This window comes from Capra hircus, chromosome 10 (assembly GCF_001704415.2).
Source record: "Capra hircus breed San Clemente chromosome 10, ASM170441v1, whole genome shotgun sequence".
Lineage (NCBI taxonomy): Eukaryota > Metazoa > Chordata > Mammalia > Artiodactyla > Bovidae > Capra > Capra hircus.
This window is the reverse complement of record NC_030817.1, coordinates 60289153-60307272: the sequence shown is the minus strand read 5'-3', so window position 1 is coordinate 60307272 and position 18120 is coordinate 60289153. Positions and strand designations below refer to the sequence as shown.

The 18120-nt window shown below is 36.9% G+C and overlaps 1 protein-coding gene across 2 annotated transcripts in view; it reads left to right on the top strand.

Annotated features, from left to right (window-relative positions):
• KLHDC1 (kelch domain containing 1) overlaps window positions 1-15212 on the top strand; it is a 39079-nt gene extending 23867 nt beyond the window's left edge. Inside the window, exons 9-13 of one of the 2 annotated variants that reach the window (XM_018054375.1) lie at window positions 3428-3540; window positions 5051-5123; window positions 9150-9234; window positions 11307-11359; window positions 13743-15212. In XM_018054375.1, the coding sequence (XP_017909864.1) occupies window positions 3428-3540; window positions 5051-5123; window positions 9150-9234; window positions 11307-11359; window positions 13743-13929 (511 nt within the window). In that variant the 3' untranslated portion in view covers window positions 13930-15212. The remainder of the gene's footprint in view (window positions 1-3427; window positions 3541-5050; window positions 5124-9149; window positions 9235-11306; window positions 11360-13742) is intronic. The other variant, XM_018054376.1, reaches the window with a different exon arrangement.

Below are 18120 nucleotides of genomic sequence, written 5' to 3'. Positions count from 1 at the left end.
TCATAAATAAAAAGACTGATAAGACCACTTAAGAATTAAATATTTCTGTGTAGAAATATATACCATAAAAAGTTAAGAGGCAAGTTGGAAAACGCAAGCAAAAAGCAAACTAGAAGTAATATTTACAGTAATTCTAACAGAAAGGGCTATGATTCACAAGAGCTCAGAAAATCAGTAAGAAAAGGACAATACAGTAAAACTGAACAAGGAACATGAAGGACCAACTCATAGAAGAAATACAAATATTTATAAATTATTTTTTAATTGTTTACCTTCATAAATTATTAAAGAAATTGAAATAAAAATAATAATTTTTCACTTACCAGGAAGAATAATTACAAATGACCAGTGTATCCTAGGTTGTAACAACACAGTTGGTGGGTGTTTAAATTGGTACAGTTTTCTGGAAGGTGGTCTGGCAATGTGTTTAATGTATGGAATTTCTACTTTGATCCAAAATTCCTCCTAAGACAAAAATAGGACAAGTATTTATATGTGTGCACATATGTGTATATGTGTATGCATACACAACAAAGATGTTTATGGCAACATTATTTATAAAAGCAAAAACATGACATCAACCCTCATGTCCATAAGTGGGGTCTGTTAAATCATGGTACATTTGCCCAGTGAACTGCCATGCTTCCATTACCAAAGGAAACAATGCTTCATGGAAATATTCTGCAACATATTAATTGAATGAAAAAAATTTACAGAACAGAATATGTGATTCTATTTGTATATTTTTAATAAATATGTTTAAATGTACATAAAAGTCAGGAAAGATATATACCAAATTATGATTTCTTATTGCTGGAGAACAGGATTACAGAACTCTCCTTTATAAAAACTAATTTTGTGGTTGAACATTTTGTAACCCAAATATTTTTTAATAGTTATAAAAACAGTAAAAATATTTCCATTTTGGAAAAAACAAATTACGTCTTCTACCACGGGCCCATGTTATTCTCACCTCCTAAATTAGTTAAACTTTTGCACTTATGGTCTTTCTGTGTGGGTTTTTTTTTGGGCCTCAATGCACAGCATATGGGATTTTAGTTCCCTGACCAAAGTTTGAACCTGTGTCCTATGCACCAGGAAGTCCTTGTGTTTATGTTTTTATTTTAAGAATATGGCAATATTTGTTTGAAATCTTTAGAGGTTTATCCTGGATCTGGAATGGCTTGCATGCTTTTATTTTGCAGTTGGAGTAACTAGTGTTTTCAGGAAATTCCATAGTAAAAAGACCAAAGTAAAAGACAACAAAATCCCATAATCAGCTGAAAATACAAAACTAAACATGAAACAACAGTCAAAAAAATGATAGACATGAAAATAATTACATTGAAAACCTGAAGAAGTTTTTGCTGATTTACCAACAGGGAAGCCGAATCTGGCCTCTGTACACTAACACCAAATTAAATCTCAAAGATAGAGTTTTGGGTGAAGTAAAAAAGAATAGCTCTGTCGCTTTGCCAGGCAAAGGGGGCCACAGTGGGCTAATGCCCTCAAAACTGTGTGTCGCCACCCGAGGGAGCTTGTGAGGAGACTTACAGTTCAGGAACAGGGCTGCTGATAAGGATCAGGGTTTGTGCAGGGTCCACATTCCTTCAGTCCAGAGATTGTCTGATGTCAGATGAAGACGGGCAAACTCTGACCTTCTCTGCCATGATGAATGTTTCATCGAGTAGTTAACATCTTCCTTTTGGTGAGGGTTTCAGTGCTACAGAAGAGTTCAAAGACATTATGCATATCCCTTGAGGGAACCAGGCCCTGCCCCAAGAATGCACTTTTGTTTCTTCACTGCTCCTCCCTTGTTTCTATACCCTCTCCTTTCCCTGATTAGCAACTGTTTCAACCTGCCCTGGTTTTAGAAAAGGCAGAGGAACCAGGGATCAAATTGCCTACATCCACTGGATCATGGAAAAAGCAAGAGAGTTCCAGAAAACATCTATTTCTGCTTTATTGACTATGTCAAAGCATTTGACTGTGTGGATCACAATGAACTGTGGAAAATTCTGAAAGAGATGGGAATACCAGACCACATAACCTGCCTCTTGAGAAACCTATATGGAGGTCAGGAAGCAACAGTTAAAACTGGACATGGAACAGACTGGTTCCAAATAGGAAAAGGAGTACGTCAAGGCTGTATATTGTCACCCTGCTTATTTAACTTCTATGCAGAGTACATCATGAGAAACGCTGGGCTGGAAGAAGCACAAGCTGGAATCAAGATTGCCGGGACAAATATCAATAACCTCAGATATGCAGATGACACCACCCTTATGGCAGAAAGTGAAGAGGAACTAAAAAGCCTGTTGATGAAAGTCAAAGAGGAGAGTGAAAAAGTTGGCTTAAAGCTCAACATTCAGAAAACGAAGATCATGGCATCTGGTCCCATCACTTCATGGGAAATAGATGGGGAAACAGTGGAAACAGTGTCAGACTTTATTTTTGGGGGCTCCAAAATCACTGCAGATGGTGACTGCAGCCATGAAATTAAAAGACGCTTAGTCCTTGGAAGGAAAGTTACGACCAACCTAGATAGCATATTCAAAAGCAGAGACATTACTTTGCCAACAAAGGTCCATCTAGTCAAGGCTATGGTTTTTCCTGTGGTCATGTATGGATGTGAGAGTTGGACTGTGAAGAAAGCTGAGCTCCAAAGAATTGATGCTTTTGAACTGTGATGTTGGAGAAGACTCATGAGAGTCCCTTGAACTGCAAGGAGATCCAACCAGTCCATTCTAAAGGAGACCAGTCCTGGGTGTTTATTGGAAGGACTGATGCTGAGGCTGAAACTCCAGTACTTTGGCCACCTCATGCAAACAGTTGACTCACTGGAAAAGACCCTGATGCTGGGAGGGATTGGGGGCAGGAGGAGAAGGGGACAACAGAGGATGAGATGGTTGGATGGCATCACCGACTCAATGGACATGAGTTTGAGTAAATTCCAGGGGTTGGTGATGGACAGGGAGGCCTGCCGTGCTGCAGTTCACGGGGTCACAAAGAGTCAGACACGACTGAGCGACTGAACTGAACTGAACTGAACCTGCCGTTTGGAACTCAGAGAAGGGGACACAGAAAGGCTTTTGTGCCTAGGAGCCCCACAGGATCCAGCTCAGTTTCCGTAGGAATGATGCTCAGTATGCATTGTGAATAACTAGGAATTAACTTTTTAAATTTTCAGTCTGTGTTCTGTGGGCAAGAGGGATAGACATTACAAGGAAAGAAATTGTGTAAATTTGTCTAAGAATTTAAGAATGCTTTAAAATATTCTTGTAGGTGGGATTAGTAGAATCAAATTTTTTAAAACTGGGAAGGGCAGTTTTTTCTTTTGAGATCTGAGATGATGAAAAATCTTTATTTTGACTAACTTAGTCAAAATTGTTTTGACTTGACTTTTCTTTTTTTTCCCTCACCACAGGATTCCTATTAATGGAGAAAACCCTAAACATCGGTCATGGCATACTTTAACACCAATAGCTGATGATACGCTTTTCCTGTTTGGTGGCCTAAGTGCAGACAATATTCCATTAAGTAAGCTGAAGTTTAGCCTATAATTAATATCTTATTCTTTTTACCTGATTGTATTTGATACTATGGTATCTTTCTTTTTCTGATTTTATAGTTTACCTTTATCCCCAACTATGTGGTCACATCAAGAATTAGAAGGCCCGTTTGCTTTTGTACCCTTACCTCTCTTTAGGTTCTCCTATTTCCTGGGTGTAGGGAAAGGAAGTAGTTGAACCTAGGGGAATTAAAGCCCCTTTCAACTATAGTATTCTGTGATTTTGTGTCCTCCCAATTTTTGACCCAGATGCTTATGCTGTAGTCTAGAATAGGGATTAGAAGAAGAGCCTTTCCCAGAAGTCTCTGAAAAGCAAGCTGAGAATGTCAGTTGCTTCTCTTTTTGTTCCAGAAGTATAAAGAAAGTGCTTAGCTAGAGTATTTTTAACTCCTGACACTGCTGATTCCAACGGCTGTGTGTTTGTATCCCAATTTTTCTTCAGCAGTAAAAGTTGTGGCATCAAGATAGACAAATGACCAAGAATTATTCACTTAGTTTGACATATTAATTGTTTTGTAATTTAATTCAGAGTTTTCTATAGCTTAAGACAGTTTCCTTAAGATACTTTATATACCATTAAGACCACTTATATATTTTTATATAGGGTGTAAAAACAATTACTTGTTTTCCAACAAAAATTTCTATTGAGCACCAAAAATTTCTATTGTGTACCTGGCAGTCTGCTGGCCAGGAGACTCCAGATGCTGGTTGGAGGAACAGCCAGTTTTTGTAGATTTTTATACTTGTCTAATTTGTGGGTTTTTTAATTAAAAGAGATTTGGAATCTAATTTAAAAACTAACATCGCTACATCTTAAATAGATACAGTATTGTGTGTCACTCATATCAATAATAAAACTGGAAGAAAAAAATTAACATTTACCCATTACACTAGGGTTTATTTAATATATCTTCATGAGTTTTAGTGCTTCAGATCCCTATATGCTGGTTTTTGTCATTGAACTATGGAGAACTAAATGTCCTAACTCCTACTCCAGTCAGTTTCCTCCCTTAGAGATTCAGCTTAAGATACAGTCACATGGGTATCAGATGATCCCAAAAAACCACTTGTAGTTTTCTTGGCTGTGACTGTAGCATTGTGGTTAAATGATAATAGCATTGTAGCTAATTACAAAATATCCAGTTGTTGTTTGTTTTTTTTTTTAGTGATGCTCACTGAACTATGACTGGGGAAAGTAATAAGACAGCTAGGATTTGCTTTAGAATAATTCAGCAGCAAGAATAACAAAAAGAGATAAATGGAGCGCATGTGGCAAAATCTCAGTAGCTGTTGAATCTGGGTCATGTGACAGTTCATTGTCATGTTCACTTGACTTTTGTCCATGTTTGAGGGTTTTTATGATAAAATATGCACACACACAAAAGATAGTCATATAAATGTAGCATGATAAACTTGGGGGAAAAATTAAAATTCTATCCCAAAGACCTGATCTTAATTTCTAAACTCATAATATTGCAGGTGATGGTTGGATTCATAATGTCATAACAAATTGTTGGAAGCAGCTTACACATTTACCTAAAACAAAACCCAGGTAAGTCTAGAAGTTGGCAAATATTGAAATAGTTAAGAATTTTAAAGTATTAAAATATAGCAGTAAATTTATAGTGTTTGTTATTAAAACAGGAAACCATTTGGAAGGACATATTTCAAATAAGCTTGATATTACCCAAATTAGATAATAGAAAGGATATATTCAGTTTCTATCCATATTTGTATATTTGAAAGTATTACTCTTTTAGCTAACTGCATAATCTTGCCTGGTAAATATGAAAAGGCTAAGAAATTGAAAGTATCATATAATGTTAATGTTTTTAATAAGTAGATGAAAATGAGGTTGTTTTATTAATAGTTACTTGGGTTTTGAAGTGGTTTATAGCAATTTAATGAGGAAGTTGCTTTCATGTTTATCTCAGTAGATGACAGATTATTATTTTATTAACTGATATACTCATTAATGTAAATTTCTTGAAAATGTATTAGTTATTTGTGGTATATTATAGAGTAAAAAATTGTAGAAAAATATATCATTATTAGACTGCAAAGAAAATCACATTCATATTATAATTCTTATTTTTTCTAATTTGATTGAATGTAATGAAGATATATCCATAGGAGATTCAAGCAGTTTTATTCCTTTTTATATCATGCATTTCAGAATTTTTTACTATAGATTATTTATATTAATGTGAAGCTAATTAATGATATATTAATGCATAACCTAATGTTATGTATTTCAGAAATTTAAGAAATAAGAAGTAACATACTTGAGAAAAAGGCCTGAAAAAATATATATATATATTGTATATATCTATATTAATACACACAATACATTTAGAGCTTATCATAACTTCATCTATGATTATTATATTCTTATATATAAAAATTCAGTGGAATGTATTAGCAATTCTGGGTCTTTTGAAATATATTATTTAATTTGAAGAGTTTTATATTAAAATCCAGAAGCCCAGTGTTCTAGTCCTTGCTCAGCTAACGCTTAGTTTTTTGGCTTGGGAAAGTCACTTTGAAGAAGCTGAGCATCAATTTCTTCACCTATGAAATGAGGGAATTGGACTAGAGGAGCTCTTAGTTCTCTTCCAGTTGTCTGTGTGGATGCATTACTTACAGACCAAAGTGGTAGTAAGAATATGTGTAATTTTTCATTGCTCCTGTTTAATATTTCAATCCTTAATGAGTAATTAGAGCCATACAACTGTTATCAATAAAATACTAGTTAGAACTGAGCTATGTAAAGAGATTTCTTTGAACTCAACTGATGTGTCATGTAAATCATATGCTTTATTAGAATGTTTAGGTGATAAGTTTAGAGCAGCTGTGAGAGGACATAAACTATCAGTCTATAGAAAAAACATCAGGTTGCAAGCTAGATGTCACCAAAATCGAGGCAGGAAAGGCTTTCCAGTATCCCGAGATGATGAAGTCCAGGCCAGAGTTCCCCTCAGGCAGATAAGACAGAGGCAGACCTATCTTCAGGTTACAAGGTGAGGAGGAGAACAGGTGGGATGCAGTTTATTGTAAGGAGAACATACATAAGTGTATATATACTAGTTGTTTTTATGAAAGTAAGAATGTACTTAACACCAAAATGCATTTTGTGCAAACTTTTCCAAGTTATAATTTTGAAAAGTAAGCTGCCTAATCCTCCGCTTGTAATTCTACGGAAAGGTTTCTCAACTTTGGTATTACTGATGCTTTGGACCAAATTATTCTTTGTTGTTAGGTGTGTCCTGTGCATTTTAGGATAGTTAGAAGCATCTCTGGCCTTTACGTAATAGATGCCAGTGGTGTTGCGCCCACTCCCCCTTGCCACACACACCTGGTATTATAACAATCAAATATCTCAGATATTGTCAGATGTCCCCTTGGGGACAAAATTGACCCTGGTTGAGAACCACTGTCCTACAGTCTAGCACTCTCTTCACTAGCTCTCACTTTAGATGAACTATGCTTCGGTGAATAGCCATCTATGTAATCATATCAGATCATCTATATTGGTGGCTATCAGCAAGGTCCCTTTTTTGTTTCTGTAAAAGATGTCCAGTAAAGTGTTGATATGTAGAGCCTTAGGCACTGTTGGATCCCATGAGTATTGCCAAGGTTACACATGGCTTTCTCTTCTCAAAATTAAGCTGTTCCTTCCTGTGAGGGCATTTGCTATACTCCGTCTCCTTTGCTCAGTCCCTCCTCCAAACCCTGTCCCCAATCCTACAACATAATCTGCGTGTTGCTGAAGATCTATACAATTTATATTCTAACATACAAGTTGGAGAATTGGGCAGAGTATTTCCCAAACAAAATTTCTAGTGACTCAGTTCTATTCTGGGTTCCAAGTGCATTAGTCCTTAAATGTGTCATGATTGTTTGAGAAAACTATTTTAACAAACTGTGCACAGTCCCACTGTTTGCACTTGTGGGAATTAAATAAAAAGAATTAATGTACTAAAAATAGTTGTGTGGTAATAAAAGATGTGGTAATAGGTAATTTGGGAGGCAGCTGTTGCTTCAGCAATTTGGTCTATTAAGGAAGGCAATCAAATACTCTCAGAAACAAAGCAATGACTTTGTGAAACTTTTCATTTATTTTCTAAAAGTGAGAAATTATGTATACTGTTTTCTGAGAGTTAGACCCCCAGAAACATTGCATTTTATAAAAATGTAACATTGCTTTTGATAAATAATATGAAATCATACATGAATATGAGCTATCAAACCATTTCCAAAACAACATGAGATGCTCTAGCTCTTTCTGAAATAATTTGTGTATTGAGTAAATTATGCTAATATGTTGTGTTTGCTTTTGTTAGTCAGAAGTTTTTGAGCACCTACCGGATGCAGAAAACCTTATTAAGTATTTTTAAGGAGATCATAAAATTAGATTCCCCAAATTCCAGTGGTGTGCTGGTACATAGTTAACAGCTGCTCTCCAAGAAAAACAAAACCAAAAAAAATCCTAATTTGTAGCATTTGCTGATTTCCACTGTGGCCAGCATATCATTGAACATGGAGTTGCCAGGCACAACTGGCTTTACCCATGGTTTCAGCACACTACTGGGGCCATTTTTGACCTTAAAGACTTTATAGAATTTTTGTTGGGAGTTAGAAAACAAATTACATCAAACAATTGAAGTAGTAGATAGAGCAGTTTGTCTTCAAATGTAAGTTAAGATATTATAAAATAAGCACATAAATGTTGAAAGATGCTGAGCAGAGAGGGTAACAGAGCCAATTTGGGTGGTCTTTGGAATGCTTCCTGGGGATTTTGAGCCTATTTTTAGGCCCTGAGAGAATGACTTCTCATTCTAAGCCTAAGAAACAGGGCAAACCAAAGCCTAGAAAGAGATACAAGCTTTTCTCTTAGGGGACACAAATGAATGAACGTGGCTGAAGTTGGAGGGAGGGTTCATTTGAGAAAAGAAAGGAATTACAATTTATCAGAAAAAGAAATAGCTGTTGATCATAAATTTTAGGCTAGGAACAATGGCACAGGTGCTTCCTGATCAGGAAATATCCATGTTTAAAAACAACAAATGTTTGAAATACATTATTTATCAGCTCTATGTAGCTGGAAGAGATTACAGACAGAAAAATGAGGAACATGTTATGGCATTCTGTGCCCAAAGTGATTGATGTGACAATGTAAAGAGAATGAGAATAGCACCATGGCAGACAGCAGTAAGGAAACTGTTTATGGAATAGGCTGGTCAGTTCTTTTTAAAATCATTTTATTTTGTGATAGCGGCAGCAGCAGCATCTATGAGATAAAGAGGTTAGAAAAAAGTTGAAGGATACAATATGAAAGAGTTATTGGGAGTCATCTCTTTCATTGAAATAATGTGATTTAATGAACCCTAGAACCTAAGTCTCTAATGATTCTAGAGGAATCTTTAAAATCTAACCTCTTTGAGGATATAGGCTTACGTTCAATCATGCCTCTTTTGAAATAGATTCAATTTTAGAGTGTTCAGTTTAAAATTGATTTATATGTGATGTACAGCTTCTTCCTTGATCGCATTTCACTGTTTATAATTTTCAATCACAGGTTATGGCACACAGCCTGTTTGGGAAAAGAAAATGAAATAATGGTATTTGGTGGGAGCAAAGATGATTTACTTTCCTTGGATACAGTAAGAAATTTTCATATCTAAATATTTTCTCTGAGTAATTGTTTTATTGAAGCTAAATGGCCGTTCAAAAAGATTATTGATATTCCCACATTGAAAAATATGGAAGGGCACAAAATGTTACACCGTTGTATGATTAATCTCCAGAATGAGTGACTTTTGTGAAGCATTTCAGGATATTTGGAGTTGATAAATCAAAATAGGTCTATTAACTTAACATTGCTGCTGCTACTGCTAAGTCGCTCTAGTCGTGTCCGACTCTGAGCGACCCCATAGACCCTGCCAGGCTCCCCCGTCCCTGGGATTCTCCAGGCAAGAACACTGAGTGGGTTGCCATTTCCTTCTCCAATGTATGCAAGTGAAAAGTGAAAGTGAAGTCAGTCGTGTCCGAGTCTTAGCGACCCCATGGACTGCAGCCGACCAGGCTCCTCCATCCATGGGATTTTCCAGGCAAGAGTACTGGAGTGGGGTAACTTAACATTAGTCAAGTTATTAAGAAGAGCTTTAAAAAGATGACTCTTCCTTTTCTCTTTGACCCTTACCATAGTCTGGGTATTTATAATTTTATCAAATTAAAATATTTGTAAACATGAAAAGAATACGTATAATGTATATGTAAACTACTAAGTATAAGTACTCCTGAAATTTGCTACCTAACTTAATAACTGGAACATTATCAATGCTAGCTTTTCCCTTCATGAGGAAACTACTTTGAAATGTTTAAAGTACATTTTATTTCTCTTTTATGTTCCCTTTGCCACTGCTTTATCCACCCCTGTTTTACAATTGAGTTCAGTGAATGCATTCTAATTTTAAAATCTGATAAAACTAAAGTCAAAGGAATAAATGAGTAGATTTTGTAGCTTGTGTGGCTCATCTGGTAAAGAATCTGCCTGCAATGTGAGAGACTTGGGTTCGATCCCTGGGTTGGGAAGATCCCCTGGAGAAGGGAAAGGCTACCCACCCAAATATTCTGGCCTGGAGAATTCCATGGACTGTGTAGTCCATGGGGTCGGAAAGAGTCGGACATGACTTTCACTTTTCACTTTGGAAAGTATTTTTCTTTCCCTCCTAGCACCCTGGGAAATTCAGAGAGATGGGCACAGTCTGTACATGATGGACCAGGAGCTCAGGATTGCTTGCTCTGGTTTGCATCAGGCGCTGGGGAATGGCTGACACTGCGAGCTGGCAGGGATGGGCTACGCTTGAGCCAGAGCCCGCCCCCCAAGAGCCCCAGTGCCCTCTCACCTCTTCAGGCATTGTTTTCTCCAGAGCTGCTCCTACAGAGTGGCAAGCCCTGAAATAAGGTGGCTTTTCTCCTGGGAGTTTGGTTTACTGTAAGGTTCTGGGGCCTCCAAATCAAATGTTAGGTATAGTGAAAGTTTTAGAACTTTCTTTGGCTAAGAACTCAGTGCTTTAATAAAAGATTAAAACCACAACTTTACCTTTATTTAAAAAGCAAATTTTGTGGTTTGTCTTTGTTTTCTTGGCACTAGAAATCTCTATTTATTTAGGATACAAACTTTATCATTAACATATGAATTCTGATTAAAATCATGATCATAAATTGTGAAATTCTAAAGACCTGTTTGAAAGGATAAGAAAAATGTTTGCTGACTCTTCCCCATTAACTTTTAGATGAGAGAGTCATTATCTAAAAAATCATCCGAATCTGTGATTTTCAAATTAGGAATTCCCAGGGAATCTATCACCTGGAAAAGGGAGACAGAATAAAGAGATTTTAAAACGAGTCATTTGGAAGAAAAAGTTCTGCTTAAAAGACAAAAAACTTGAAAACCACTACCATTCTCATTTTGAAACCACTGTTCTAAGAAAAAACATTTGCAGTTATGTAGGCTGTGCTTAGTTAAAAGTTGGGTCACTGAAAAAATGGTGACCATATACCCAAAGTTTGTATAGCTAGCAGGTATGTATATATTCGTGTGTGTGTGACTAGAGATTTATTTGCTGCTTTACATAATTTCTTCTACATTTATAAAATAAAAATACTCAGTTATTAATGTTATTGTTATTTTTATTAAAAGTCTTGATAACTCCTTTTTTATGTTGATTAGGGTCATTGTAATGATTTATTGATCTTTCAGACACAGCCTTATTCATTACTTAGGTAAGAAAATTCATTATTTTAAAATATATATGTTATTAATATATGATAATTTTTTTCTTCTTCCTTTTTGGGAAGTGTTACAATATTTTTCAAGTAGTTTATCACTTGAATTTAACTTTACAGCTGCCTAAGAGTATAACCAAATTTGTAATGATGAACCATATACCAGTATAATTTCTAAACATTAAAATATACAGTGTAGTCACAATTTTGTTTCTAAAATTGAATTTAGTTCATGTAGGAGTGTTAAACATAGTGTATTTCCTTGCTTCTAGGCCCGACCTTTTCATATTTTAACTTTTCTGAAATCAGAGTGTGTCTAATATTAGACACATATATATGCGTCTCATTTAGTATATAGAATTTCTCTTTTAACCCCAAAGTTGTTGTTTAGTTAGTGGTGTGACTTTGTGGGTCAGCTCTGCCCAGGAAGAGTTTTGAGAGTCAGCAGGGGGCCAAAAACTGAGCATTAAGAACTCATAACATTTGAGGAATAGAACAAGGAGGTGCAAGAGAGTGAGCAGAGTTAAAGATGAAGCAGGAGGTACGGAGCACAAAACCTGAGCGGGGAGAGCACTGCAGATGGAGCGTCTGCTCACTGTGAGGAGGCCAGGGAGCACCTGGGCCGGCAAGGGCCGTGGAGTGTGGCGGTACTAAGACGTTGTTGGTACCGTACGGGGGAAGCCAGGATAACTTCGGGGGTGAGCACCACAACTAGAGGAGTGAGGGTATTTGTTTCCATGCTTATGGAAGAAGCCATCAGCGAGTCAGCTATTGGAAACACAGTAAATGAAGGGAAAGTGAATGGAGCAGGCTCTTGAGGAGATTGATTTTAGCAAACAGGTAATAGAATTATCCCTTGACTGGAGGAAGAGTACTTTTAAAATAATGGGGAAAGGAGGAAATATAGCTATAAAAATAGGTGACTTTGTTGGTTGGGGCAGGGCACTGAGGTGGTTTTGGTTGACAGCGAGGTTGTCTGAGGAGGGGGAGGAGAAGTGAGGCTATGAATTTAAGAGTGGTGAAGATGTTCCACAGCTGCTGAGGAGACTGCGAGCAGATGCTGGGGAGGGATGTATCAATACAACATTGTCCTGCTGAGCACTCAGGAGGGCTCAGCTGAGATGGAACAGAATCTGTATGCTACATCCACAGAAACATGGTTTTCTCCAGCATGAAGCAGCCAGGTTGTAAGTGCAGGAAGGAGATGGTTGGCTGAGTTTAGACAGGCTGGTATAAACAGAGGGACAGTGGCAAGAGAATGAAGAATGAAGTGTATCCGGACAGGAAAATGCATATGGGTAAACTGTGAAATGAATATGGACAGGCTGGTTAGATAAGAAAGTTACAACTGAACGGGTGTTATCATTTGGAGATCCGGAAAGAGTCAAAGGAGGAAAGGGGTATAAAAGTTAAAAGAATATAAGGTTGTGGTCCAAGAGGAGGATAGAAGTTTAAGATTTCAGAGGTGAACTGTCCAGAGTGAAGTTATAAGAGTAAAAAGGGTTTTCCACAGATGTTAAAATCGGTCTAGGGACAAGACTGTGATGAGCCCAGGGCCAAAGTCCTCAGTAATGGGGGGAAGTGAGCAGGAGGTTAACAGATGGCAGCACTGGAGGGTGAAATGATTGCAGCCTGGAAGCAGGAGGGAGGAGCACGGAGAATGCATACTAGTATCCGCTCCCGTGTGAAAATGGGGATGAGGGGGAATTTGTTCCCTTTTCTCAAGAAGGCTGCGCAGAAGGCAGTTTTCTTTGATTTCACTTAAAACAGGGACAGAAAATCAGAGAAAGCAGGAGTGTTTGTGGATACAACTGGTGTTCCAAAAAGCACAAAGGAAAGCTTTGGAAGGGGAGATAAGCAGTGATGGGGAAGAGGACACTGGATGTGTCTACCTTTGAGGTTGGGACTCAGCTTGGCTGTTAGTCAGGCCAGTGAAATCATTTCTGGAGGTGGTTGCAGGCTGCAGGGAGGGTCGGGTTACAGCGGATGAAATGGATGTAAAGTGTTGCATCTCAGGGTGATGGAGAAGAAGACAGTTCTCAGAGAAGAGTAAATGGTTATTGGGTTGGAAGAATATGTGAAAAGGAGTCTGCTTCAGACTAACTTGCTTCGAAATTAAGTCTGAATCTTTTTTACTTAAATAACAGTATGCATGGTAAGTTGTAACTGGATTTTGGTCAGACATAGGCACTGTGCTATAAAAATGCACAAAGTAATGTGGTGCTCTGGAAAGAACATATATCCTGTCACGTTCCAAACAGTACAAAGGGAGTACATAATCCTGTGAGATTTTTATAATTATATTTTTACAATACTTGCCTATAAATATTTTGTAAGTTCAGGTTCAAAAAGTAATAATTCTGTTATGTTTGGCTTACAGGTCATGCCTTGACTGCATTGGTAAAAATGCTATAATTTTAGAAAGTCAGATATCTTTATTACCTCCTAAACTTCTCCAACAAGTACTCAAAAAAATAACATTTTGGACTGCAGCTAATCACCGGGAAGAACAAAGAGCCCAAAAAGAAGAAACAGAAAATAAATATCAGTGGATCAGTAGCAATTAAGTTGTTATATATGTTATATGTTTAATATGTTTAAACATTTTAATCAGACTGTATATTTACTCCCCAAATTGGAGGCTTTATTTAGAAGATAAAATCTGAAACAGAAATTCTATGTTAAAGTGATTGTATGGCATGAGATATATGGGAAGAAGATGTTAATGACAGATTAATTTATATTTATATTTGTAAATTAATTTAATTGTAAGTTGCAGAAAAAAATCTACTTTCTGAAAGTAAGTACAATTGTCAGAGACTTTAACTCACTGTGTCCTCTTTACAGAAAAGATTATACAAACTTGAGAAGAATAAGAAATTACCCCCAAGGACTTAGGGATTCTCCAACATAAAGACAAATAGATATATAAAAACACCTCATGTCAGCTTTCAGAAAGAATAGATTTTTCTCAAGTCATTTTAAAGTCACCTAAAGTTTCTCATTAAATAATTCAGTTATTTAAAGAACTTCTCCTTAAATAACTAATGTAGCTGGCCAAAACAAGAAAATAGGCAAGCATTGGTATGGGATTAAATATTGAACTCCTTTTAGCATTTATCTAGTAAAGTATTCTTGGTCATCTTTATTTGAGTAGGGAAATGAATGTCTTCAATTGTCTTTCTGTTACCTCTAAGTTGTTAGATTGTCCCATTTTTCTCTGTATATATAAAGACAATGTTTGAAAGTGTTACAGTGGAGATTTATCATACAGGGTTTGACATATTGAGAGGCAGTATAGTTATTAACTTTTGATACACCTTAAAATACATTTTGTCTTCGGGGCATACTTATAAAAAGTAACCTTAAGTGAATTATGAAATGGGATGATAACCTAGTAATTTATCTTTCTAGAAATTCATTTTGGCCCATACCATTTTACAGAGTTGGTGCTCAAGACCCAGGATATTAAAAATATGTTATCTTCCCATTTGCTTTCAGTATTAACTCCCTATAAAGAAATGGAACATGAATATTTATCTTTGTAGTCCTTAAATAGTACTTTTGCCATAATTAAGAAGTTCTTCATATATCACAGTCATATCCGTCCATTGAATTATAACAAGGAATTACTGAAAACTCGATATATAAAATTACTCTCTACCATACTCTACCATGCAAGTTGGTTCTGCAATTTAAAATGTTAAATGTATTTCTATATTGAAGTATATGTGTAATTTATAATGAAAATTACAGTAGTTTGTAGATCTTCTTAAATTTTAGAGATATATTTTATATATATATATGTACTGTATTTTGGATGTGTAAAACTTCTATTTATGTATTGAAATATTTTGTGTTTGCATTTTATTTATTATACTAACTATATAGAATTACTATTTTCCTAGTTTTGTTAGTGTGAACCAGTCATTAGAATTAATTCTGCAAACAATACTTCAGCATAAGTTTTCATTTCTGCTTACTATTTTTAGGCTGAATAACAGATTTAGAAAGTGAGTCTCACAGGTAATACAGGTCTTAGAAGTAATTTTATTACTATGAACTTTAGTATCAGCAGTCTATAAGGAAAAACTATCTAAATCTATTAGATAGTGATAGATGACACTGAGTGGGATGACCTCTTTTTAAATGGCTTCTGAATTATTTCAATACCTTCTCTAGCCTCTTCGAAAGCACTTCTGTTTATAAATGGTTTACCTAAACATTAAAAGTTAGATTAGCCCCTCAAAACACACACACTTGACTAAGGCTTTAAGAGAATGAAAATCTATATATTATCTTTGGCACACAAAACTGGTGCTCTTCTTATTTGACTGATTATGCTATACTACTTCAAAAAGTTATGTTCTAAGGTAGCCCCATGGTAGGAGTCGTAGGGAATTCTAATCTGATCTTCAATTTCCAAAACTTGCCTTAAAGCAGAGCTTCCCTGCTACTAAGTGAAGTGAAGTCGCTCAGTCGTATCCAACTCTTTGCAACCCCATGGACTGTAGCCTACCAGGCTTCTCCCTCCATGGGATTCTCCAGGCAAGAGTACTGGAGTGGGTTGCCATTTCCCTTCTCCAGGGGATCTTCCCCCCTGCTACTAAAAGATGTAGAAATTCTGGGATCTGGCAAAACCAGTTTTGAAAATCCCTAGTCAAGCAGTATTCATTCCTCATTCTTACCTCTTATGCTTTACTGTCAACTTTGCTGTAGCTGACCTGTGCTGTGTTTAGGAGCCCAAGGCAACATCTGCCTCATAACTTTAAACCCTCCCTAATGGGTTCTCTGTTTGAAAGATGGTCTAGAGGGTTGACTTTCTTTTTCCAGGTGGTTCACAAAATAGGTTTCCAGTCTGATTCTCAAGGAAAAAGAATTTCTGGCCATCTTTATTATGTGTATCAGAATATTCTTCCAGTTGTCAGGAAGGATCCTTTTGAGGTATTATCATTTTTAGAATGATACAGTAAATGGCATATCAAAATTAGTAGTATCTTTTCCAAGTAGTATCTTTGCAAAAACACCTTTAAAAATTGTTAGCCTCTTGATAGAAGCTTAAAAATATTCTTTAGAACTTCATACTGCCAACCCAGAAACAAAGTGATGTTTTCACAAATACATTATTTATATGTATGTATGTGTGAGAGAGAAATAATATAAACTCACTAAAGTAGAATAATTTTCTTGGTAATACATACTGTTTGAAAAAGTAAAATTTTGATTTCAGAACACTTCAAAGGAAAAGAAACAGTTTTAAGAATTCCCATTTTTGGGTGCCCGTTTTTCCATTGTATTAATATTGTGATTCCATTGGACTTTCCAGCTTGATGAAGTTACCATGTGGTTCAGCATGTGGGTACAGCAAGAACATTTTCTAAATCACCCATGTAATGGACTGAATGTTTTATATACCCACAAAATCCATATATTGAAACCCTAATCCCCAGTGTGATGGTTTTTGGATGTAGGGTATTTGGGCGGTAATTAGGTTAAGATGAGGTCATGAGGGTGGGGACAGGTGATGGATTAGTGTAAGAGACCAGAGCTCTCCTTCTATATCCCTTCCCTATGAGAAGGCACCCCACTGCAAGGCAGGAAGAGGACCCTCACCAAGTACCAAGTCCGTCTGTACCTTGATCTTAGACTTCCTAGCTTCTAGAACTGTGAGAAATAAATGTTGTTTAAGCCATCCAGTCTGTGGTATTTTGTTATGGTTGCCTGAGCTAAGACAAACCTGAAGTCCACAGTTTACCTTAGGGTTCATTCTTGCTGGTGTATGTGTTATAGGCTTAGACAAATGTGTAGTAACATGTATCTGCCTTTATAGTAACATAGAAACTCAGCACTGCTCTAAAAATCCTCTGTGTTCTGCCCATTTATTCCTCCCTCCCCACTAAGCCCTGGCAGCCGTAGATACCTTACTGTTTTCATATTTTTGCCTTTCATGTTATACAGTTAGAATTACACAGTATGTACCCTTTTAAGATTGGTTTATTAGTAATATGCATTTGGGCTTCCCTGGTAGCTCAGATGGTAAAGAATCTGCCTGCAGTGTGGGAGATCCGCGTTCAATCTGAGTCGGAAGATCCTCTGGAGAAGGAAATGGCAACCCACTCCAGTATTCTTGCCTGAAAAATCCCATGGACAGAGGAGCCTGGCGGGCTACGGTCCATGGGGTTGCAAAGAGTCGACACGATATGCACTTAAAGTTTCCTCCATGTTTTCTCATGGCTTGAAAAAAATGGCTCATTTCCCAGTACTGAATAATATTCCATTGTATCAATGTTTTACAAGTGAGGAATCAAATTTAGATCACAATAATTCTTAATTTTCTCTTGATCTAACTGAAAAGTGTCATATAAAATGTAAGCTAAAATAGTGTCTGTGTGAACAAGATTCACTTTCCTTCCTGAAGGCCTGGGAGGTGAAGATTTCTGAAACACTTTTTAAGCACAGTTTTCCAAACTGGGTGGAGGATGCACCACTGAATTAAAATTTCTGCTGGACCAAAAGAGCTTATCGGGAAGAGACGTTATGAACCACTCTGCAGGCACATCGGGGTGGCACGCAGTCCCGGCGCTGCCTGGCGCACACAGCGGCCCCTCCACCCGAAAGCCGCCCAGCAATTGCGGCTGGGGCCACCTGGGACCACGCGTGAGGGTAAAGGTGCCACCACCATCCACTCTCCTGGGAAAGACAGGGCACCGACTCTGGAGACCCTGAAACTTACTACCTGAGCAATTTGCTAGCCCTTT